The 25,189-nt window shown below is 38.1% G+C and overlaps 2 protein-coding genes across 3 annotated transcripts in view; one reads left to right on the plus strand and one right to left on the minus strand.

Moving 5' to 3' along the window:
- Positions 1-1,386: 1,386 nt before the first annotated feature.
- Positions 1,387-5,253, plus strand: SMIM15 (small integral membrane protein 15). Its single transcript, XM_004058808.5, has 3 exons — positions 1,387-1,642; positions 2,632-2,771; positions 3,660-5,253. The coding sequence occupies exon 3, from the start codon at positions 3,688-3,690 to the stop codon at positions 3,910-3,912; it is 225 nt and encodes a 74-aa protein (XP_004058856.1). The 5' UTR covers positions 1,387-1,642; positions 2,632-2,771; positions 3,660-3,687; the 3' UTR covers positions 3,913-5,253.
- Positions 5,254-10,836: 5,583 nt separating this feature from the next.
- The window catches only part of NDUFAF2 (NADH:ubiquinone oxidoreductase complex assembly factor 2), a 208,098-nt gene continuing 193,745 nt past the window's right edge, over positions 10,837-25,189 (minus strand). For both annotated transcript variants that reach the window (XM_031003437.2, XM_055367853.1), the window contains one exon: positions 10,837-11,160. In XM_031003437.2, the coding sequence (XP_030859297.1) occupies positions 10,909-11,160 (252 nt within the window). In that variant the 3' untranslated portion in view covers positions 10,837-10,908. The remainder of the gene's footprint in view (positions 11,161-25,189) is intronic.

Here is a 25,189-nt window from a genome sequence, read left to right on the forward strand (position 1 = left end):
TGTTAAAATAATACATTCTGCCCACATCTTGGATTCAAGACTTGGGGAAGTTTTAGAAAAATCAGTTATCTCAAGTAAGTATTCAGTGCACACAATCCAGTGACTGAGTCTGCTTTTTCTGGCTACTAAGGTACAGGCTAGGCCTAAGCAGCATAGGCTTTGAAACTATCATCCAGGTTTTCAAATAAAAAGGAGTAAGAAAACAACTGCTGGTAATACAACATTACAAACATTAACATATGCCCAACGAACAGTATCGTAGATCATTAGATTATCCGCCAAAAGCCTGTTCCCTGGTAAATAACAGTTATTGTTGTTTTACCTAAACTAGTTAAACATGTCGCAGCTTGCTCCTGAAAGAGAACATTCTATAGTCTTTGGAGAATCAAACAGTGAAGAGGTCTTGCAACATTTGTCAGAGGTAGTCAAACAGTGCAAGCAATCACAAAATTTGGTCACCAACCAAACCAGATTAGCTAATCTTTCAGTTCCTGTAGATTAGAAGACAATATTAACTCACCCTTTCTGCATGTTGACTTTTGCATCCCTTTATTTGTGTATTGAAAGAACAAGCACCTCTATGGGAACTCTATGCCCTTACAGTTTAATTACTTATCAAGTTTACTCTGGGCCGGTATTGATCATTCTTTCGTGAAACGAATTAGATACTTAAATTAAAAACAAACAACAAAACCCCCCTTCTCACATAGCATGGCGGCATGTCCCTTGGTAACAAGGTTGAGTGGATCCACCAAGGCCCAGCAGCTTGCCTCCTTTTCGTAAGGATGTAACTATTGTCCAACCAGAAGAGAGAGGCATGGAGTGGGATGTGCACCAGGATGAACTCGCCGGAATCGTCAAGGGTCGTTGTGTGACCCTCACCTTGACTTCGGGCGGTTTGTGGGGACCCAACTGCTTTCTTGCCGCTGCTCTTTGGTCTGAGTTTCCCTCAGCCAAACACTTCACCCACCCATGACCCTCCAACTGTCCGGCTACAGCAGGGGATGGGGGTTGTCTTCCGATCGACCTCGGGGGGCAAAGGCAAAAGTCCCTAGCTGCTTCGGAACCGCTCCTCGAGTCCTGAAGCCGCTCCACGCCTCCTCGCCCACCACTTGGTCCCCGCAGGACGTCGCAGTCTCGGGCTCCAGCCTGGAAAGGAGCCCGCCCGGGTGCCGTCACCCGCTCCGCGCGGCCTCACCTGCCGCTCCCCGGAAATCTCAGCGCTGCCCTGCCCCCGCCCCCGCCCCCGCCCCCACCCTCCCGCGTCCTCCAACTCGAGGTCCCAAGACCCACACAGCAATGGCGCAGCCGGAAACTGGCCCCTAGACTTCCTCACGCCCGGCTGGCGGCTCGGGTCGCCTGTGGGCGGGACGCAAAGGCCGCGACTTCCGCCTTCCTGCTTCCGGTCTGGCGGTGAGTGGGGAGTGGGATCCGATCCCGTGGGGTTATGTAGGGGAAGTTGGTGGCTGCAGCTGCCGTGGTTTTCTCCTGGTGTCCAGCAGAAACGGCGGCGGCGCAAGGTGTGGCTGGGCCAACCCAGGATCCCCCAGGACCCTCCGCTCTGCGCGACAAGGGGCCCGCGCTTGCCAAGGCCGACGGGCAGGAGTGAACGTGGCCTTCGTGGGTCTGCAGCCCCGATAGGGTAAGGAGGGAAGAGTGAGCAAGGGAGAAACGTAAGGAATAAGGGAAAGACAAAGGAGGAAGTGCGGACGGCCGTCAAGTGCTACCAGTTGCAGCCGCAGGGGCCACGCGGGTCTGGTTGGGAGATCGAGCCTGGTCGATCCGTTTTGGGCGGAAGAGTAGGATTTATTCCTGAAAGTGTGGAGGCGCGAGCGTTTGGGTCTGAAGTTGAGTTGCAGGGAGATGTGTGGCCTGTGGACCATGGCTCTTTTACTGCAAAGTTCTTTTGCTCATTTCTGAAACTTACATTGTTTATTCGCTACTGGGCCGGAGAAGGTGAAGGCAGATCGATCTCAGTAGTACCTAATTCCAACTATATGGGTGAGGTCGTATGAAGTCCAGGAGCTAAGATATTTAACGTATTAGGCACTTTCATGTGTGTTCAGTTGAAAATCGTGGGGAAGATATAATTAAAACTAGTCACAGTTTTCTTGGGGGTAATGGGACTGTGGGTGAATTACTATAATTTGTTTGGTTATGTCTTCTAATTTTTTAAGTAAAGGACACAAATTGTATGATGGACCCAAAAAAACCTTTATAAAGAGTAAGATGAGCTGTTTGATTTTGTAGTGGTGTACCGAATCCAGTAAATAAATGAGTGGCAACATTTTTAGTATAAAAAGTTGAAAATCTAGGAACGGATATGCTGTGTAAGTCAGTCAGTGAGCCAACTTGTCTCCCGTATGTCAATGAACTAAAAAAATTTTATTATTGAAATAAGTAACTTAGTAAAATACTTGATTTCCAGTAATTAGGATTTTCTTACAGGGCATTTGCAATTGTAAATTCAAATGAGGAAGAAACGTATTAAGTTACTATACTGGATAGGCAATTTTAGATGTCATATAGGTTGCATATATACAATAGAAATTTTCCATTTAAAATTTTATTACAATTATCCTGAAATTGTGACCTAAATTTTGTTTTATTTTTTGTATTCTTTCCAACTAGCCAATTGTACAGAATTTAAACCGTCTCTCAGATGTGTACAGTAGAACTCAAGAAGACAGACTACCAAGGGTCATCTGAAGTCGTGATTGGGTCACTAATAACACCAGGACAAAGTTAAGGGATCACTACTCAAGCATAAGGTAGATGATTTTTTTAAAAAATTCCAGTTGAAATTGTAAGTGGATGTATATACACTCATTCCTTACCCAGGTATTCTAATTCTCCACTTTGAATAGCGGTTAACACAAACATGAAAGGGAGAAAAGCCTCTGGGGCAAAATAGAAAACGTCACTCAAGTCACATAATCCTCATTTGCCAGTTGCCTTTTCCTTACACTCAAAAAGGAACAAAACACATGGCATCTGTTAAGGCTACTTTCTCATTTATTAAATTAGGCTTATTCCAACAGAGGTCCTCAAAGCTGAAAGGGCATAAAATAGCACAGTACTTTTTGCTTCTTTGGCATATTAATGCGATGTCATGACTCCCTTACCCTCTCTTTCCCATTCGGGGAAATAGTCATCTCTCCTTCTCTGCGAGCATTTCACATGCTCTGTTGCTTGTCCTTTTCAAATACCAAATTTGCTGATTTGTATTTTTGTTAATTAGTAATACTAAGGATATGTCAAAAAAATGACAAACTGTATTCAGCTGTTTCCTGGAATGACCACAGAAAACTCAAGATTTTTATAAAAGCCTCCTCCTAAATAAAGTTTGTCTTGAATATAGGAGGCATGTGAGAATGCATAGTCCTTATGACAGAGTCACATGGCTTTTTTAAATCTTCTATAACTTTACCTCTTTGAAGTGTCACTATTCTGGCTGTACTAGATGAATTACTTTTTCCTAACCAGAGATATTAGTCCTTATTACAATAGTACTAAGTTGTACTTTTTAAAAAAGCAAACTGAGTGATAATGGAATCCTGAGTTAACTGGTTGTGTGAGGAAACTTCTTCAAAATTTGATTAACCACATAGTCTTTTCTCCTGTTTTTTCCCTCTGTGTTCTCCACCCGCCTCCCCCAGCCCCAGTTTTCATAAGACTGCTGTGAAGATGTTTGATATAAAGGCTTGGGCTGAGTATGTTGTGGAATGGGCTGCAAAGGACCCCTATGGCTTCCTTACAACCGTTATTTTGGCCCTTACTCCACTGTTCCTAGCAAGTGCTGTACTGTCTTGGAAATTGGCCAAGATGATTGAGGCCAGGGAGAAGGAGCAAAAGAAGAAGCAAAAACGCCAAGAAAACATTGCAAAAGCTAAACGACTAAAAAAGGATTGAAGGACTGAACAGGCTTTGCAACCAGAGGAAAATCATTTGGAAAATTATGCAGCTTTGGAAGAACCCACTAAAGTTTCTTCTTTGGATTTCTTGACAGTATGATTTAGTAAATGAAATTTGACCAAATGGAAGAATCATGTTAGTTCTGACCTCAATACTATAGTAACTTTTAGGCGTGGGTGTAGAAGTTTATAGGTTTCTATTGACAGTTATTGTAAATTAGCATTTACTGTGGTACAAATTCTTTATAACTGACTTAGTCATTTGCCGCTTAGCAGTTTATATATTGAAATGAAAACATCTTGTGGGGAAAAGTGACTTTAGATTATGAACTCAATTCAAATGAACTCTATTTAAAATGGGGTCCTATTTTGGACAAAGGAAATTAAGAATGTAAAAGAACAGTCTTGAGGTAAAAAGTGTGCTTTGGCTTAAAAGGGATACAGTATATTAATTACATCTTTTATTATTATTGCTTATTTCTTAGAATCATTTCTGGCTTTCTCAAAACAAAATAATATTAATGAGTACTTCTATTTGCTGCATTTTTCTTATTACAGCCTTTGAGACAGCTGGTAATTATAAGTCATTTTCCATTTTTTAAAACATAATTTTATAAAGAATTCTCTTATCTTGACTATGTAGAATACCACCTACTGGACAGAACAATTTTTGTACTCACAAACACTGCCATTTTCTTAGAGATGGCTTGAGAGGAGTAACACTATGGTTTAAAGCTTGCAGTAAAAATGCCAAACACTGTAGTACCTTGGAACCCAGTTTATTCTTGTGCTAAGCAGAACTGTAAAATAGTTAAAATGTCTTATCAAGTAATTTGCCGATTACAAAGACACCATTTGTTTTTTATTTCATTCTTTGTTTTAACTCATGTGGTAGTGATATTTAATACTTTCTGATCAAACAGGTTCAAAGTAAAACGTTAAATTTCACATTTCTTTTAAAGAACTCTTAAAGTGTAACAGTTATGCCATACTTCATAAGTGGTAAAGAAAGGTATAAAATTTGGAAACATTTTGTTGGGCATAGTAGTGATTGGGTGAAAAGGATAAATTATATCAAAATGAGAATGTGCTGTAATTGGAAGTAGGGAGCTAAAGGATGTTTCTTTCAGTTTAGTAGAACTGGAACGTTTTACTATTAAACATGGCTTTTATAAATGCATGGTCCAGTAATTTTATTCACTGTTAGTATTTAATTCACTGTCAGCTTATTAATGTTTTCTGTACCCGATAATGAATTTTAAATTACAAAAAATTGTCCAGCAGCTACAGTTTAAAAATGAAACTAGACATTAAAATAAATTTGATAATTTTTTATAAAGAGGTCCTGGATTTTTTTTTTTTTGGAGGAACTAACATTTTAAGTTACATTATGTTATTATGCAAGTTAGAATTTCAGTTACAGCTAAGCATACTTGTAAAATTTCAGGACTGTATCTCTCAGAACCTAAGGACCACTGAGAATGTTTATGGACCAGTTTGAATAACACTTAATGCTATTCTTTTAGATTATCAGTCTCTACTTGGAGCCAGTGTGAGCAACACATTATAACTCAAGGCACTGAAATTATTCAGTGTTAAGATATATCTATAATACGTTTGGTTTTCTGCAATCAAGCTGTTCATGGAAAGAATTTATGTACATGTTTTACTTAGGGTCACATTTTAGAGTAAAAGTATTGAAGCAAAGGATATAGTCATAATTCTCAGTTACCTACTAAAGTTATGGTTTCATCAGTTCTGTTGTAACAACTTAAAGGTATTTAAAGGTCTGTTTTTCTATAATTTATTAGTCTTAACACATGCCAATTTTGTATTTGTTTGACATATGCTTTTTTTCCCACTTTTTTCCATCATTTAGAGAGCCTTTCTATATATGTGAGATTCATACTTTACAGTGTGTGTGTGTGTGTGTGTGTGTGTGTGTGTGTGTGTGTAAGGGGCTGGAGTATAGAGAATATTGTGAGGTTTGGGATTCTTCAGAAAAATCACCTCTCACTGCAACAGAGTACTGTTGTTAAAGAATCCCATTTGCTATTATCTAGAATACTTTTAAGAAATTGTTTACTTATTACGTTGTTTCTGAAGTTCTGAGAACTAAGTACAATCAATTACCATTCTAAAGCTGGTCTGGGGGGAGAAAGAAAGCTGTCCCCTGGCTGCCTCTAACAAACATTTTATCAAAAATCAGCAAATAAATAAAAGTTTGTATGTCAGAACTTGAGCCATAGTATCCATGATAACTTTCAGCATATTACTAGTTATCAGATATATAAGGACATTTTAAATTTTACTTGTTTATAATAAGCAAACTAGAAATAAGCACAGGAGGCCGGGTGCGGTGGCTCATGTCTGTAATCCCATCACTTTGGGAGGCCAAGGCGGGCAGATCACAAGGTCAGGAGTTCAAGACCAGTCTGGCCAACATGATGAAACCCCGTCTCTACTAAAAATACAAAAATTAGCTGGGTGTGGTGGCATGCACCTGTAATCCCAGTTACTGGGGAGGCTGAGGCAGGAGAATTGCTTGAACCCAGGAGGTAGAGGTTGCAGTGAGCCAAGATCATGCTACTGCACTCCAGCCTGGCGACAGAGCGAGGCTCCGTCTCAAAAAAAAAGCACAGGAAGCTGTGGGCTGGAAACCTAATGTTGAAATAGACCTTATATTTTATATGGTTCTAAGTTGGAGGCAATTTGATCCTATTTAGGAATGACTGCTTTTATATTTGCTACTGGTTATAGAATCATGCTGATTTACTTCATATCTGGAAAAAATATTTAAGGACAAATTCTGCATTTCTCAAACATATTAAAAGGGATCACATGGTCAAATACCCAAAGTTTGGGAAACACAGACTATATGGTAAACATTTGCAAAAGGTGTATATGGAATGCAATTAATGAGATAACAGGAATTTGGCAGTAGAAACACTAGTGTGTTAAAACATTTACAGTTTTCTCTACAATCCAGTCTAGGAGTTAAGAACATCTTAATCTCAATTCACAGTCCCAACTATATCACAAATTGTATCTCCTTTTTTTTTTTTTTTTTAAGAGACAGAGTCATGCTCTGTCACCAGGCTGGAGTACAGTGGCCTGATGATAGTTCACTGGAGCCTTGAAATCCTGGGCTCAAGTGATCCTCCCACCTCAACCTCCCAAGTAGCTGGGACTGCAGGTACACACCATCATGCCCAGCTAATTAAAAAAAAATTCTGCCGCAGGGCGTGGTGGCTCATGCCTGTAATCCAAGCACTTTGGGAGGCCGAGGCGGCTGGGTTACCTGAGGTCAGGAGTTCGAGACCAGCCTGGCCAACATGGTCTCGAATGGGGTCATGAAACTCCGTCTCTATTAAAAATACAAAAATTAGCTGGGTGTGGTTGTGCCCATCTGTAATCCCAGCTAGTCAGGAGGCTGAGGCAGGAGAATCACTTGAACCCTGGAGGTGAAGGTTGCAGTGAGCCAAGATGGCACCACTGCACTCCATCTCAAAAAAAAAAATTTTTTTTTATAGAGATGGGGTCTCGCTATGTTGCCCAGGCTGGTCTCAAATGCCAGGCCTCAAGCAATCCTCCCATCTTTGCCTCCCAAAGCACTGGAATTACAGGTCTGAGCAACCCTGCTGGCTGTATAGATCTCCTTTCATATTACCTAGTGACTAGTTCCTTTTTTGCCTCTGTGGTAAAATGTAGTATCACTTTGTAATGATGTAATAAGATAAAATATTTAACCTGATATTATATAACAGGGCTGCTGGAATGTTGGGCTTTTTGTCATTAAGTGTGGTGATTTTGTCATTTGATTACTTGTTTTAGTATAAATGTTTTATGCAGTTTTATGTTTCTGTAGTGTATTTCTTAGGCAGTTAAAATTTTTACCTGCTATTAAGTAAAAATTTTAATTTATGTGTTTTTAGGCATTCATTGTTAATGCTTAACCAAGATATTCAGAGCATAAAAATTTGGGTCATTCAAAAATCTCCTTAATCTGATAAGCAACTTCAGCAAAGTCTCAGGATACAAAATCAATGTGCAAAAATTACAAGCATTCCTACACACCAAGAAAGACAAACAGAGAGCCAAATCATGAGTGAACTCCCATTCACAATTACTACAAAGAGAATAAAATACCTAGGAATCCAACTTACAAGGGATGTGAAGGACCTCTTCCAGGAGTACAAACCACTGCTCAACGAAATAAAAGAGGACACAAACAAATGGAAGAACATTCCATGCTCATGGTTAGGAAGAATCAATATCGTGAAAACGGTCATACTGCCCAAGGTAATTTAGAGATTCAATGCTATCCCCATCAAACTACCACTGAGTTTCTTCACAGAATTGGAAAAAACTACTTTAAAGTTCATATGGAACCAAAAATCTTTTTTTTGCCCACATTGCCAAAACAATCCTAAGCCAAAAGAATAAAGCAGGAGGTATCACGCCACCTGACTTTAAACTATAAGGCTACAGTAACCAAAACGCATGGTACTGGTAACAAAACAGATATATAGACCAATGGAACAGAACAGAGCCTCAGAAATAACACCACACATCTACAACCATCTGATCTTTGACAAACCTGACAAAAACAAGACATGGGGAAAGGATTCTCTATTTAACAAATAGTGCTGGGAAAACTGGCTAGCCATATGTAGAAAGCTGAAACTGGATCCCTTCCTTACACGTTATACAAAAATTAACTCAAGATAAATTAAAGACTTAAATGTTAGACCTAAAACCATAAAAACCCTAGAAGAAAACCTAGGCAGTACTATTCAGGACATAGGCATGGGTAACGACTTAATGACTAAAAGACCAAAAGCAACGGCAACAAAAGCCAAAATTGACAAATGGGATCTAATTAAATTAAAGAGCTTCTGCACAGCAAAAGAAACTATCATCAGAGTGAACAGGCAACCTACAGAATGGGAGAAAATTTTTGCAATCTACTCATCTGACAAAGGGCTAATATCCAGCGTCTACAAAGAACTTAAACAAATTTACAAGAAAAAAAACAACCCCATCAAAAAGTGGGCAAAGTATATGAACAGACACTTCTCAAAAGAAGACATTTATGCAGCCAACAGACACATGAAAAAATGCTCATCATCACTGGTCATCAGAGAAATGCAAATCAAAACCACAATGAGATACCATCTCATGCCAGTTAGAACGGTGATCATTAAAAAGTCAGGAAACAACAGATGCTGGAGAGGATGTGGAGAAATAGAACAGTTTTACACTGTTGGTGGGACTGTAAATTAGTTCAACCATTGTGGAAGACAGTGTGGCGATTCCTCAAGGATCTAGAACTAGAAATACCATTTGACTCAGCAATCCCATTACTGGGTATATACCCAAGGATTATAAATCATGCTACTATAAAGACACATGGACACGTATGTTTATTGCAGCACTATTCACAATAACAAAGACTTGGAACCAACCCAAATGTCCATCAATGATAGACTGGATCAAGAAAATGTGGCACATATACACCATGGAATACTATGCAGCCATAAAAAAGGATGAGTTCATGTCCTTTGCAGGGACATGGATGAAGCTGGAAACCATCAGTCTCAGCAAAATATCACAAAGACAGAAAACCAAACAACACGTGTTCTCACTGATTAGTGGGAGCTGAACAATGAGAACACATGGACACAGGGAGGGGAACATCACACACTGGGGCCTGCTGGGGGGTGGGGGTCTAGAGGAGGGATAGCATTAGGAGAAATACCTAATGTAAATGATGAGTTGATGGGTGCAGCAAACCAACATGGCACATGTATACCTATGTAACAAACGTGCATGTTGTGCACATGTACCCTAGAACTTAAAGTATAATAATAAAAAAATACAAAAGAAAATAAAAGCATTTGTAATCACACACATGCACACACACACACACACAAATTTGGGTCATTCGTTCAGCAAATATTGAGCATCTATTGTATGCCAAACGTTGTGAGAAAAACTGTTTTAGAATAACAACAAAAACTTGGTTGTACACTCCAGAAAATGTGTGGCCCTTTTAATGTACTTTTGTATGTAATGTTTTAACATGTACATTGTCTTCTGTCTTCTAGTGGAATTAATTTCTGCTTTTTGAGAGCTTTCCCCAATTTTCTATTTTTTCAAAGTAATTTTCGTTCTCATGGAACTCCAGTTATTGCATTATTTCTTTCTCTACTGTCCTTTCAGACTTTGTTATGGATTGTATACTTCTGTTGGTCCTAATTCCTCTCTTCAAATTCCAACCAGAGTCCCACCATAAGCTAGCTTTTGTCCCATCCTCTCATCAAGGTCTTAGTGGTTTTTTTCACTTATCAACTAAGTTTTCTTTGCCTCTACATGTTTTATCCAAGTTCACATTTTTGATTAGTCTTTTAGAATCTTACAGGTCACCTCTCCAGAAATAAGAATCTTCATTCTTTTTTCTCCTATATTTGATCAGTTGGGAGAGCTCACTATTTTACCCTCATTATTTGTACCCAGTTCTATCTATGAGTGGTTCCCAAATGATCATAAAGATCCAAAATGTACTAAGCATTCACAGCTACAGGATCCTTCTCAAGGGAGTAATCCAAAGAGGGAAAAATATTTACCCTCATTATTTGTACCCAGTTCTATCTATGAGTGGTTCCCAAATGATCATAAAGATCCAAAATGTACTAAGCATTCACAGCTACAGGATCCTTCTCAAGGGAGTAATCCAAAGAGGGAAAAACAAATCTAAGCAAATTCATGAATAACAATGACTAAGTCAAATGAAGGATTTAAGTCTAAAAGAAGTTAGGTTTCTATAGTACATAATCTCACATTTCTTGTGCATGCTAAAAATGAACTCTTAAGATTAATGGAATAGGAAACTATTGTACATTCAGAAAATACAAGGTAATTAACTTTTCACTTCTTTTATTTGTTAAAATAGTCACGTCCATATATATGAAAAGATTTGACCATAATGCATTCATTGATTGTGGCTCTTGCCATCTCGTGGCATCCAGGATCCTGGCTGAAAGGTTTTACCAGTGCTGCTGGGAGCCACTGAGGGTTCTTCCTTTCCAAAGTATGGAGCAGAGGCATGGCCTTTAATTTGAGTTTGAACTGGTGGAGGCAGGAGTTCCTCACTGGTCTCTTTACTAAGGAGTTTTTCTTTTTCATAAAAATCTTGGCTTTTTATTTTGATTTCTTCTCTGTGTTTTTCATTCTTTAGTATTTCCTGCATGTATATATAAATGGAAGAAATTATTAAATTTCTAGTTAAAAAAAGTTTTTATAAAAACAGCCAATAAAAATAAAATACATTATATACATATAAATATATACATACATACTTTGCATTTAAATAATATACAGATATGTATATAAGTTTCAAAAAGCTGTATGATTACATACTAATGTTACATAAACAGTTCTGTCCTGATTTTATCCTATAATAGACATGAAGCACCCCACAGTAGAAATATTTACTACCCAAAAAATGAAACAAACAAATGTGAAATATTACACAAAAGCCTGAGACACTCTATGAAAGATTTCCTAAGCTTAACACTGATTTCTGCCCTAAAACTCAGTGACTGTACTTTTCCACTGGTGAGAAAGAAGTGCTCTGACTACCCTTTTTTTTTTTTCTTTGCCGTTCAGATGTGTGAATGCTAACGTCACCCTCTGTAGTACCAGAACCAAGCCTCATCTATTAATATTTCCCTTTCTCTTCTGGAGTGGTATGGCAGGAAAGGAGGAGGATAGGAATGGAATCAGGGTTTGGCATGCCCTAGACACTGTTGCAGAGAGGTTCTTTGCTATTGGAAATACTTTCTCAAATCTGCGCAAACAGATTGTACAATGCAGTTCTGTTCCTCAGAATTCTATCTAGAGGATCTATACCCAAAATTACAATCAATCCATTGTTCCTGTATTTCCTTGAATAAAAGACCATCACATTTAAGAAGCATCACTATAGCATTAAGAAAGGCAAATTCCACACATAGTTTCAGAGATATTAATATTTGAAAAGATACGTATCTTAAAAATAAATGCAATAGAATAATTACATCTTTGGTCTTTATTCATTCCTTCTGTGTTTTGTTGTTGTTGTTTGTTTGTCTTTTTTGTTTGTTTGTTTTTTTGAGACGGAGTTTTGCTCTTGTTGCCCAGGCTGGAGTACAATGGTGTGATCTCGGCTTACCACAACCTCGGCTCACCGCAATCTCCACCTTCCAGGTTCAAGTGATTCTCCTGCCTCAGCCTCCCGAGTAGCTGGGATTACAGGCATGTGCCACCACATCCAGCTAATTTTGTATTTTTAGTAGAAACGGGGTTTCTCCATGTTGGTCAGGCTGGTCTCGAACTCCTGACCTCAGATGATCTGCCCGCCTCAGCCTCCCAAAGTGCTGGGATTACAGGCATGAGCCACCACGCCTGGTCCATTCCTTCTGTTTTTACAATGCATTTCTAAATGTGTGAAATTTTTTAATGTTCTTTTTGCTTACCTGTATTATCTAATTTTTAAGAATATGTTATTTGTAATGTGAAATTAGAATGTTAATGTAACTAATATCTGACAACACCAAAAAAAAAAGTTCTGTCAAGTATTTTTAAAATTTCAAAACTTTTAAAAAATGTCACTTAAAGGGCAACATCTGGATATCTAAATGTATGATATCACCTTTCTGTTTCTCAAGTGAATTTCAAGTAATATTGATTGTATAGTCCTTTAAAAAGGTAAGCTCTGATATTAAAGTAACATTTAAAATAATAGTTTGTACTTAAAGGGGGAAAAGTTTTTGTGGTTTTAGTGTTATAGACTTAGTTTTAGATGTGAAGAAGGGCCCAGCTAATGAAACTTCTCCCTCAAAGCAAATATGTGCAGGAAAGAACAATATTTATAAATATTCTTGTAATTTTCACAACACACAGCAATTCCCCATGAGTAGTTTAATCACCACAGTAAGCGAGTTCTGTATGGTTGCTCCAAGTGAGGGTGAGAGTAGAGAAATCAGGTTTTCTTCTTCCTATACCCTCTAGAATTCTTATGTAAGGTGACGATGTATCACAAAGGAAATTCCTCAATATCATACTGGAAATAGTGGAAGTAGACAAAAATTCAAGTTCCTGTGTCTTAATGGAAGTTTGTTCTTTGGAGCGGAATGAAAAGTTCAGGACCAGGTTAAACTTCCACTAGTAACCGACCTCAAGTAGCAAGAGGATACTCAGAAACTGGTATGGAGCTTGCTTGGATTTTGTATAATAGATCAGTCACGTCACCTGAAGCTGTGCCCCTGCCTACTTTATTTATGTCACCTCTATAGTTGCAGTCTTACAGTTGGTACATGCATATGCTTTTTGATGAAAAGAAAATGGAGGGCAAAGATCTGTTCTTGTTTCTCCTGCCTTCACATAATTTCTCTTTATTCAACATTACTCTTCTAAGACTTTCTTATAATAGCTATTGAGGCAAATGAAAAGCCAATCTGAATATATTATTTTTACATATGAAGATGGTTAAAGATTTCAGAGTTGAAAAATATGGAGACTATAATTTTTCGTAAAAAATAATTTCCTTTTGTTTTTCTGAAAAAACAAAACTGGTACCAAAAACATAACTGGTACCAGGCAAAATTAAACAGAACATAAATCATTTACGAAAGGAAATACGGTCTTGTAAATATTTGGAATTGAAGGGCCAGGTTCTGTGGCTCATGCCTGTAATCCTAGCACTTTGGGAGGCCGAGGCGGGCAGATCACTTGAGGCCAAGAGTTCAACACCAGCCTGGCCAACATGGGAAAACCCTGTCTCTACTAAGAATACAAAAATTAGCTGTGCATTGTGGCACATGCCTGTAGTCCCAGCTACTCGGAAGGCTGAGAGGCAGGAGAATCACTTGAACCTGGGAGGGGGAGGTTGCAGTGAGCTGAGATTGTACCACGGCACTCCAGCCTGGGTGACAGAGCAAGACTCCATCTCAAATAAAAACAAAAAACCCCCAAACAACAACAATGAAAATATTTGGAATTGATAAGAAAGTAGTTAGGTGGAGAAAACAGGATAGGAATTGTAGACCTTAAAGACTTTTAAGAAAGTCTATTTTCAAATACAAACTACCAAAAAGCAAGTATTTTTCCTTCCAATTCCTTGGAACGATATCACCCTATATCTCCATACGTTTATCAAATAACAGTATGTTTCAGTGTTTGTGTAAGGATAAAGCAGGAACGGGCGTCTTTCTTCACATAAATGTTTGTATTTTAAAAACAAATATTCATCATTTTACTTATTTATCTTGCTGCCAATAAATATTTTTCTTTAACATTTAAAAAAAAGATGGCTGAATGTTATTTTATCACTAGTATTGTACTATGATTTACTTAACAAGTACCTCTACTGTTGCTTCCAATATTTCACTTCTTCATTAAAAAAAATAACACTGTGGTAACAATCCACATGGGTAATTCTTTGACTCAGACAGGGTTCCAATCCCAAATCTACCATTTGCTAGCCGTGTGACACCAAGAAAGCTACTTAACATTTTTAGTCTCAGTTTATCTGAAAATGGGGCTTATACTCATAACAGTATTATGTTTCCTAAGATAGTTATGTATTACAAGGTGAGTAAGCTTTTATAAAACAATGCCAAATGAGCCAGTGTGGTGGCTCACGACTGTAATCCCAGCGCTCTGGGAGGTCAAAGCGGGCAGATCACTTGAGGTCAGGAGTTTGACACCAGCCTGGCCAACATGGCAAAACCCTGTCTCTACTAAAAATACACAAATTAGCCAAGTGTGGTGGTGTACTCCTGTAATCCCAGCTACTCTGGAGGCTGAGGCATGAGAATCGCTTGAACCTGGGAGGTGGAGGTTGCAGTGAGCTGAGATCACGCCACTGCACTCCAGCCTGGGTGATAGAGCAAGACTCTGTCTCAAAAAATAAATGAATAAACAAACAATACCAAATGGAAGTATCTTCCTTTTGTTCCCCTTAAGTAACCTCTAGAGTTCCCTCAAAGATTGGAAAGTTTATGCAGATTACAGATTTTTCCATATTCTAATGTAAGCCAAACATTATTGATTTAAAAATTGAATCTTGTTTATATGTGACTATGTAAGTATAAATATTTATACCTCAAATTACTCATATGTATACTCTTCACATTGTTATTCTCTGAATGTTTCTCAATAGTGGCATAGAATTTGGGCTCTGAAGCCAGACCACTGAATACAAATCCCAGTTTTACCATTTACCAGCTGTGTGACTCTATGAATATTATTTAACTTCCCTGTGTCTCACTTTCGTGTTGTGTGAAGTGGAGATAATGTTGTCTTCTTCAATGGGCTGTTGTAAAGGTTGGGAAAGAACTGGCTACTGGGCAGTGACAGTACAACAGAAGGTACAAATATATCTTAAAATAGTGATTTCATTCTATTAAAAAATAAACATACCAAACCTGTACACATTTCTCTTTGAAATGGGTAGAGATGTTAGTAAGAGGTAATCTACTAGTTTCAGACAAAAGATGGAATAACTGGTACCAGGCTAGTCCTCCTGCCATGACACCACTAGAAAACTGGACAAAAATACATTTTTCAGATACTGGACAATAGGCAGCACAGTAGTGTGATCCCTGAAGGGCATCAATGAGTAACAAATTAGATAAGCCCTATATCATCCCAGCTTTCTGGCTGGAGACACATTACTGGTTGCTACACAGGGTGGGGGAACCCAACCAGAGGATGGTGGTTTATGGAGAGATAGAGATGGTTGTTTAGGGAGCCTGAGAAAGCTGGAATATGCTGGGATATGTTAGGCAGAGTACCAGAATACACAGAGTAAGTTTTAGAAATCTGCATAGTAATCCACTTGAGTGTTCAGCTGAATATTAAGCTGGCCATGTGTGGGGTGAAACTCCATAAAGCAGGAAGGACAACTTCTCACTAAAGAATACTGGGGAACTATAGGCTGAAAATTGCTGGAGCTTGCACTGGACTAGGAAAAAGTCAAGTTCTAACCAGCCAGGGAGAGCTCGTTGAACACCTGAGACATTGTAAAGATCCCAGAAGGGTCACTCCTTAGGTGTAGGACTAAATTGGCATGAGAGTACAGCTTATTGGAGACCTATGCTGTACAATACAGTAGGCACTAGCCACATACCATTTAAATTAAATAAAAAATTCAGTTACTGAATTATACTAGCCACATTTCAAGTATTTCATAGCCAAATATGACTAATGGCCACTATATTGGAAAGTACAGTTATACAACATTTCCATCATTGCAAAAATTTGGATTGGACTGCACTGCTCTAGATCTACCCTAACAAAACTTAAAAGTAAGATTCTAGCCGTACGTGGTGGCTCATGCCTGTAATCCTAGCACGTTGGGAGGCTGAGGCGGGTGGATTTCTTGAGTCCAGGAGTTCATGACCAGCCTGGACAACATGGTGAAACCCTGTTGCTACAAAAAAAAAAAAAAAAAGAAAGAAAGAAAAAAAAAACAAAAATTAGCCAGGCCTGGTGGCATCCAGCTGTGGTCCCAGCTACTCGGGAGGCTGAAGTGGGAGGATCACTTGAGCCCAGGAGGTCAAAGCTGCAGTGAGCCAAGATCACACCACTGCACTCCAGCCTGGGCAACAGAGTGAGACCCTGTCTCAAAAAAAAAGCTTCCAAAAGTTTGGGCTGGTTCACATGTCAATTAATGGCCCTCCAGAACAAAACTCAGTATTTTCTAAAGGAAGACAACAAAACTGAGATACTAAACATAATATTTCATTGTTCATCATGTAATCAAGAGGTGAAGACGAAAGGATGACTCAAAACGAGTCAACAGAAGTAGACCTAGACATGATAGAAATGATGAAATCAACAGACAAGGACTTTATCACAATTACTATAAAAATGTCTAAAGAGTTAAAGAAAAAAAATCAACAGGAGGAAAGAAATGGGAACTGTTATAAAGAACCAAATATAACTTCAAGGTGAAAAACAACCTATGAAATAAAAAAATTGAGTGCTTCTTTGTAGAAGAACAGTGAATCTGAATATAAGACAATGGAAAATACATAAACTGAAGCAAGAGAGAGTTTTAAAAAAGGGCTAAAAAATGAACAGAGCCTCAGTGAGCTATTGGACAATACTATGCAGTCTGATATACATGTGGTCATGGAAGGAGAAGAGAAAATAATGACTAAATATAAATTCACAGATCTAAGAAGCTCAACAACCCCAAGCAGGATAATCATAAAACCAAGGCACATCCAAATCAAATTGCTAAATACTAATGATAAAATCTTAAAACTAGACACAGGAAAAAAGACACTTATACAAAAGACAAAGATAAGAAATAACACTGAGTTCTCATCATAAACAACTTAGAATCCTATATCCAGTGAAAATATCTCAAAAATGAAGGTATTATAAGAACATTTTCAGACAAAAGCTGAATTTGTCACAAATATCGACTACAAGAAAAATTAAAGGACGTACTTCAACTGAAGGAAAATGATACAAGATGGAAACCTTGTAGAATAAATAGCACTGGAAACGATCAGAATGAAGGACTTCATTGCAGAGAAAAACACCAGAGTTTTGGACACTCTGCTAGGTGCTGGATACCCTAAAACTCTATGTCCACCAAATCTAAGTTCTCTGAGCACACGAGAATCATTGTTACACTGTCCATTGAAAATACCAATACGGATTTTGAGGCCAGTGATGACTATACTGCCAAGCAAACTTCTCAAGCTTTGTGAACCTGGTTCAGGAGACGCACAGCCTGAGACAAAAGGGCTGTTGTTACCACGTGCAGCCCTCAAATTAGCAACACTCTGCCTTATTACCTCCTTATTCCCATCAACAAAAAGTCTCTAGTCACCAAAGCTTCCATGTTTTATACCACTGTCTTGGCTCCCCTGACTAGGGATATAGAGCAGTGTATCAACAATGGCTTTCTTGTCCACCTGAAGCAGAACCTCATGGAGTTGACAATTGAGAGTCATGCATGAGGTCAACCCCTTCTAAAAGGGTCATTTAAAGAGTCTCCTGGAGTGAAATATTGAAGAATATCATTCTCCACCAATCTCAGAGAAGAAGAGAAAGAAACCATACTGACAAATTAAAAAAAGGCATGAGCTGTATCAAAATCTGTGTGTCAAAACTTTCCCTAAATGTATATGTTATGAATGACCACTGTTCTGTGAGCATCTCTCTCATTTCATGGGTGTTCAGCTGGAGCAAATTAGTTTAGGCTTGAGTTGTTTATGGAGCCTTAATATTGGGAAAACAAATTATCAGTTGTGAAAAGTATTATAGCGTAAGTATCCCTTATCTGAAATGCTTAGGAACAGAAGTGTTTGGGATTTTGGAATTTTTTGGATCTTGGAATATTTGCTTTTTACTTACCAGTTAAGTATCCCCAAATCCTTTGAACGCCTTAATAGTGCTCAAAAAGTTTTGGATTTTGGAGCAATCTGGATTTCGAATTTGAGCTGCTCAACTTGCATGTATTTAATGTTTGAATTTATATATTTTTCTGGTCAAAATTTAATATAAATTATCATTGTTTGTGAAGGATTAAAAAAGAGAAAAAGCGAAAAGATCTAAATGCCTTTAACAAGCTCATCGTTGTTTTTGTAATGTAGTTAATGGTTATTTATAGTGCACTATTCATTTACTCAGTGATGTGAACTTAAGCCCCCAAAAGGTTGTGGCTCAAGTCCTTTCCAATGCTGTTACTTTGCTAAGAGCCCTGGTTAAGAGCCCTTTTGGTAGCTGTATTATTGTTGCATTCAATGCTGCAACTTGCTATGTGTAGTAATGACAAAAGAGATTTAAAGTTTGTTTTTTTAAAAAACAAAGCTTAAATATGGAATCTACTAACATGCTGACTTATAGCTCACTCACAGACATTAGGCATGATATAATAAGTAGTTATTCTGCTCCAATCATACAGTCCCTCATGCAAAATCCTACTATACATTAACTTTCCATAAAGGCAAGGAGTTCAGCTTTAATATACACTTACTGCTATGGAAGTTATTAGATAACATAAGTGGATATTTGAATTATAAAGAGGAGGTAAAACAAATGGCAGAAAAATACTAGAGGTCTCTGCAATGATGTGTTGGGAGAGAGAAAGAAAACTAAAGCTATTTAAACCTGGGCTTTGGAAATGCACTCTAATATCTGAGGGAAGGCTAAGAGCTGATGACCAGTGCTCTCTGATGAAGTTATCATGACTGGAAGATAAGTTTAGATTACTTGATGAGTATTGGGGAAAGGGAAGGGCTGAGAGATATCTGAATAGGTTCAAAGGTTACCCAAAGAGTTTTCAACTTCAGATATCCACCATTCTGCTTCTCTGGAGCCACACTCAGACCAGAGGTGTGGGAGTGAACATTCCTCAGTCTATACTATAAAATGGAATCAAATATTTAGATGCAGATCTAAGTATATATACAAAACATTTTTTAGGAATATTATCTGTTATTATACGTATACTTAATGAACAAGAAAAGGTAAATACAAATTACGCAAATTACAAATTACCCATTTTTATTAATTTAAGATATGTAAAATGTCACTAGTATTTTTTTATGTTGTGTGTAATGTGTGTATAAATAAAAATGAATAACTGTTTTCAAACCATCATTCAAGATTTCAATCCCTTAGCCCAATTTTTCTCCTTAAAAGGCTCAAACCTAGTCAACTGAGAATTCTTCTATGAAGGGGTGTTTCAGTAATACCTTATATGTACATATATATGATGCTGATGGTGTAATATTCATGGTAAGCATAAAATTCCATAATAATAGACTTCAAAATATTTGAATAATTTTTATATTGAGAGACATGGAAATGGAATAGAGTTAATGCTCAGCCCTTTATTAGGGAATTAGAACTTTGCTTTAAAAATGTTATGAATCCAGGTAGAAAAAGGCAGGTTGAACACACACACACACACACACACACACACACACACACACAAATATGCCATTTCATCTTTAATGTTCTGGCTCCATGCTCCTCTAAAGTTTAGTATTTATAAATGGTCTCCATTTAGCTTCAAGTACTTGTGAATTCCAAGTATATCATATATAACTATGTTCAAACTGAAGTTCAAAACACATGCCAAGACAAAATCTAAATATAATTTAAAATAAATTCAACAGTGCTTCATTGTTAGAAAGTTTACTATTTTCAAGAGCAAGTTAAGGCTCAGGAGTCAGTCTTAGGCCCATGTCACTGGGATCTTTTTCAGTCTTCTGTGGGAACAAAACCATAGCTTATTTATAAAGTTCAAGTTATATTACATATAAAAAATGAGAAACTGGATTTATAAAAAGTTATAATTTAAAATTATACATTAGTGGTACATTTGTGACAAAAGCTAAATGTACATATATCTTTAATATCTATTGGAGCTAGACATACTTTTCAAAGTACACATAAGATAAAGATGTAAAGATATTTCAATTACTAAATATACCCAAATGCATACATTTTTTACTGCTTACCAGACATAAATTTGACCTTGACAGCTCCACTAATTTCTTTCCATAATTTAAACCATATATACTAGTGAATAATTTTTATTTTAATAAATATTAAAAATTTTAAAGTATGAGTACACTGCCTTTGAGTCAATTAAAATGTTTTTCACAGACTACAAAACGATTTATGTAGATTATAAGTGAAATTTGGCATGAAGTATGTTTTGGGACCCCATACCAGTAACATTTGTTTACTATTAGATGGTCATGCCCAGAAAGTAGCCTCCCAGAATATACCACACAGCCCCCAATCCTCAATATAATTATAAAATTATAATGGGAATTTGGTGTTTCAAAACGTTCAGAGTTGAATATTCTTTTACAGTGTTAATTTTGTAACATGCTGAGAAACAATTCAAGCCTAGCAAATGCTATAGTGATGTCTCAGCTCGAATTTTATTGCCAAGTTGTTTAATTAAACTACATTTTCTAGTTCTACAAGTTGAACTGCCAGGATGAAATAAGTTATTAGATCACCCTTTTTCATCTACGAAAGAAAGAAGAAAAAAGAGGGAGGTGCATAGATCACCAAAAGGTATTCTGTATTCAGGCCCAAGAGAACACCTGCTAGATCAGTAATCAAAAATAAATTTAATCTTGCCTGGATGGGAGTAGAAACCCAAAGAGTAAATAAGTGACAGAGCTTAGGTTAGTATGATAGTACTGGGTTGCTAAGAAATCTATTAGAATAAAACGAGAGGCAAGTGAGTTATGCTTTAGCAGAAGCTGCTCCTGCTACATGTTCTTGCCAATCACTAGTACGCCTCTGCCAAATCAATGTCACATTTAATTTATTCAAATTCAAATCTATTGCAAACATCCTTTGATCAATTACAATAATGAGAATGTACACTGAGTTTTGTTGTTTTGACATGCTTTCTTGAACCTTCCTCATGCATTTTTTCAAAACATTTCTAATTGCAAGAAGGCTATCTCAATGATTCCTGTTATTTGAGGGGACAATTGTATGGTTTGTTTATATTCTTTGCTGGCTAGGAATTTCTGGCATTAAGTTTTCTTTCTTTGAACCTGAGCCAGATTAATTATTAAATCTCAAAATGTCACTAAAATGAACTAATCACAGAGCTCAAGTCATTAATAGTTTTTCAGGTGGTATTTCCTTTACTAAAATAAATGAACTTCCATATATATGCAAAAAGGGCCTCTAAGCATGAAGACACAATTATTTAATTGAAAAAGAAATTTAGCAGTTAAACATTAATAAAAAATAATTAGAGTCACTTAATGCTAGTCCTATTTAATTGAACTACCCTGGTGGGAGACAAAGAAAACCTTGCTCCCTTGTGTGGGAAGAGGAAAGACCATAATCCCTGGGAGAAAAAGCAATGTCAGATCCCCATGGCTTTCCAGGCTTGGCCTCAGAGAAAGAGAAAGAAATGGCAGAAAGGCAAGAGCCCTGGAGGAAAGAAAAGGCTCCATCTGTGAATGATTGCTAACATTCATTGAGCTGTTATGTGCCAGCTGCTGTCGGGGGAAAAGAATTCTTCTGGCCTAGGATGAGAGAGGGAAGAAGAGTTGGATGAGAAGAAGTAAGACATAAAGAAGCTACAACTTAGGCTATATAGAGCCTGCCCTAGAGAATAAAAAATATGGTCAGAGGCAGCACCCTCTAGGACTTGTTGCAGGGGACAACAGGAGCTGTGGCCCTGAAAGATATACTTATTCATTCATGTGTTTTTCATTCATTCATTCATTCATTCGTTTAATATATACTGAGCACCTACAATTTAAGGGCCTAGGGATACAGAGATTAAAACCTAGTTCCTATTCTTATGAAGCATCTTTGAGGAACAAAGAGGATGGTCAAAGGAGGTACCATAGGGAAGAGCTGGGTAAGCTCCAATGGCCAATTATGTGGCTAATGCTTATGGGTCCTTTCCTACTTTCCCATTCACTAACTGATTGGTTCATGCATATATTAACTGAGAGCCCACTAAGTGCCAAGGATTGAGTTAAAAGACACAACTTTTACCCTGTGCTCAAAGAACTCACAATCTAAGGAAGAGAGGCAGGTTTAAAAAAATTAAATTATAATATGATAAATTCTGCAATCATATAAAACAAAGAATGTTATGAGAATGCAGAAGAAAAGCTAGTGTCCCAATTATTATTATTATTATTAATTAATTTTTTTTTTTTGAGATGGAGTTTCGCTGTTTTTGCCCAGGCTGGAGTGCAATGGTGTGATCTTGGCTCACTTTAACCTCCGCCTCCCAGGTTCAAGTGATTCTCCTGCCTCAGCCTTCAGAGTAGCTGGGATTACAGGCATGTGCCACCACGCCCGGCTAATTTTGTATTTTTAGTAGAGACGGGGTTTCTCCATGTTGGTCAGCCTGGTCTCCAACTCCTATCTCAGGTGATCCGCCCGCCTTGGCCTCCCAAAGTGCTGGGATTACAGGCGTGAGCCACCACGCCCAGCCCTGGTGTCCCAGTTATTATCCAGAGTGGACTGGAGGGTTAGAGAAGGTGATACTTCAGTATTAAACAATCAATCAGAATCAACCAGAGAACTAAGAAGAGAGGGGCATTCTAGGAAAAAGTAAGCATGTGATCAGAGGTATGAAGGAGTAAAGCAGCAAAGCAAATTCAGGACACTGAGTGGTTCATATGGTATACAGGGGTCAGAACATGCTGAATCTTGTAATGCAGTGTTAGGATATTTAGGTTTCACCCTGAAAGTGATGGTGAAACATTTTTGGGCTCTGAAGGAAGAGCAAGATTTCCAGATAAAATACAGGATGCTCAGTTAAATTTGAATTTCATACAAACATCAAATAATTTAGTATTTATGTCCTAAAAATTATATGGGACATACATGTAAAATTATCCCTTGTTCATCTGAAATTAAAATTTAACTGGGTATGCTGTATTTTTGTTTGCTAAATCTGGCAACCATAAGCAGGAGACTTATATGTTTATCCCATATTTTAAAAAAGATGACTCTGGCAACTATAGAAATTAGACTGGAGAGGTGCAAGACTGGAATAGAGAAATCGGATAGCAGGCCACTGCAGAAATGCAAGTAAGAAAATCATTAGGGCAGGACCAAGACAATGGTATTGAGACAGACAAAAAAAAGATTGTTAAGATATTCAATAGGAAAAAGGTCTTAGTCACCAATATGTAGAGGTGAAGGAGATGAGGACAATCCCTGTTTCTAATCAGTGATGACAGTGACACTTTGCAAGCTGAGGAACTCTGGCTGGCGACGCCCTGCCCAGGCCTTGCTTGACCACGCTACCTGCTGCAGGAGACAGCCCACCTACTCGGCCCACTTGGGCCAAGTCTGGCTTACACACTGGTTCCTGAGTTCTTGTCCTGCACCTAAGAAGAATGAGGATGTGCTAACATTCGAAGAGTGAACAAGGCAGGGAGTTTTCTTGAGTGATGAAACAGCTTTCAGTGGAGAGGGGATGTAGGGGTGGTCCCCCTATCCGAAAGTGGGAAAGTACCCCTAATATGGCTGAGTCAGGAGCCTTTTATGGGCTCAGAATGGGAAAGGGACAGGCTGTAGGGAGTATTGGAAAAGGCAACATTCAATTGTTAGAAGGCATTATTCAAAAAAAATTAATCAGGAAAGGGCAGGCAAACAGGAACATAAGTTCTCACTCTGGGTTGCAGGTTTCATCTGGGACCAGCAGCCTGGTCTTTCAGCCTCCAGGCTGTTTTTGGCTTGAAGGTGGGGTTTCACCAGGGACCCGCCCCTATTAGCCTAGGCATTTGGCTGCCTCCTGTCGCTATCAACAGATAATGCCATTAACCATGGTAGGAAACAGAAAAAGAGTTCTGCTTTAAACATACCAAATTTAAGTTGTCTGTAAAATATCCAAATATCTTTTTATCAAACTGTTAGCTCCTTCTTGGCCAAACTTCAGAACACTGAAATGCTTCAAGGACTCAATTCTAGCCCTCTTTTTTACTATACAGACGGTCCCTGACTTACAATGATTCAACTTATGATAGTGCAAAAGCGACATGCCTTCAGCTGAAACTGTATTTTCAAATTCTGAATTCTGATCTCTTCCCAGGCTAGTGATATGCCATACAATACCTTCTCATCATGCTAGGTGGTGGCATTGAGCAGCAGCTCCCAGTCATCACTTTAATCACAAGGATAGACAATCCACACTCTACAGTGTACTGTGTTACTAGATGATTTTGCCCAACTGCAGGCTAATGTAAGTGTCCTGAGCAGGTTTAAGGTCGACTAGGCTAAGCTATGAATTTGGTAAGTTAGGTGTATTAAATGCATTTTTGATTTAACAATGGGTTTATCGGGATATAACCTCATGGTAAGTTAAGGAGTATCTGTATTCTCTCTCAAAGTAATCATTTCTTATCCCAAGTTTAAATATTGTCTACATATGCTGAAGAAGCTCAAATTCATTTCAAGCCTGACTGCTCCCCAAGCTCCAGAATAATATAGCCAACTATCTGGGTGGAGGTGGATGTCTAACAAACATGTTAAATTAAATATGTCCAAAGATGCCTTAGGCTCAGAGGGCTAACTTAAGGCCATACAATTAGACTACACTTGAAACAAGTTTCTGCCTCCACCATATTTTCCTTCTACTACTCATTACTCTTTGCACAGTTCTCAGCAAGCCACACACATGGCTTTGCATACAGGTATCCTGCTGCCTGACTACAGTGTTTCCCTGACCCCTAGAAGGTTTGCCTTGT

Source organism: Gorilla gorilla, chromosome 19 (assembly GCF_029281585.2).
Source record: "Gorilla gorilla gorilla isolate KB3781 chromosome 19, NHGRI_mGorGor1-v2.1_pri, whole genome shotgun sequence".
Taxonomy (NCBI): Eukaryota; Metazoa; Chordata; class Mammalia; order Primates; family Hominidae; genus Gorilla; species Gorilla gorilla.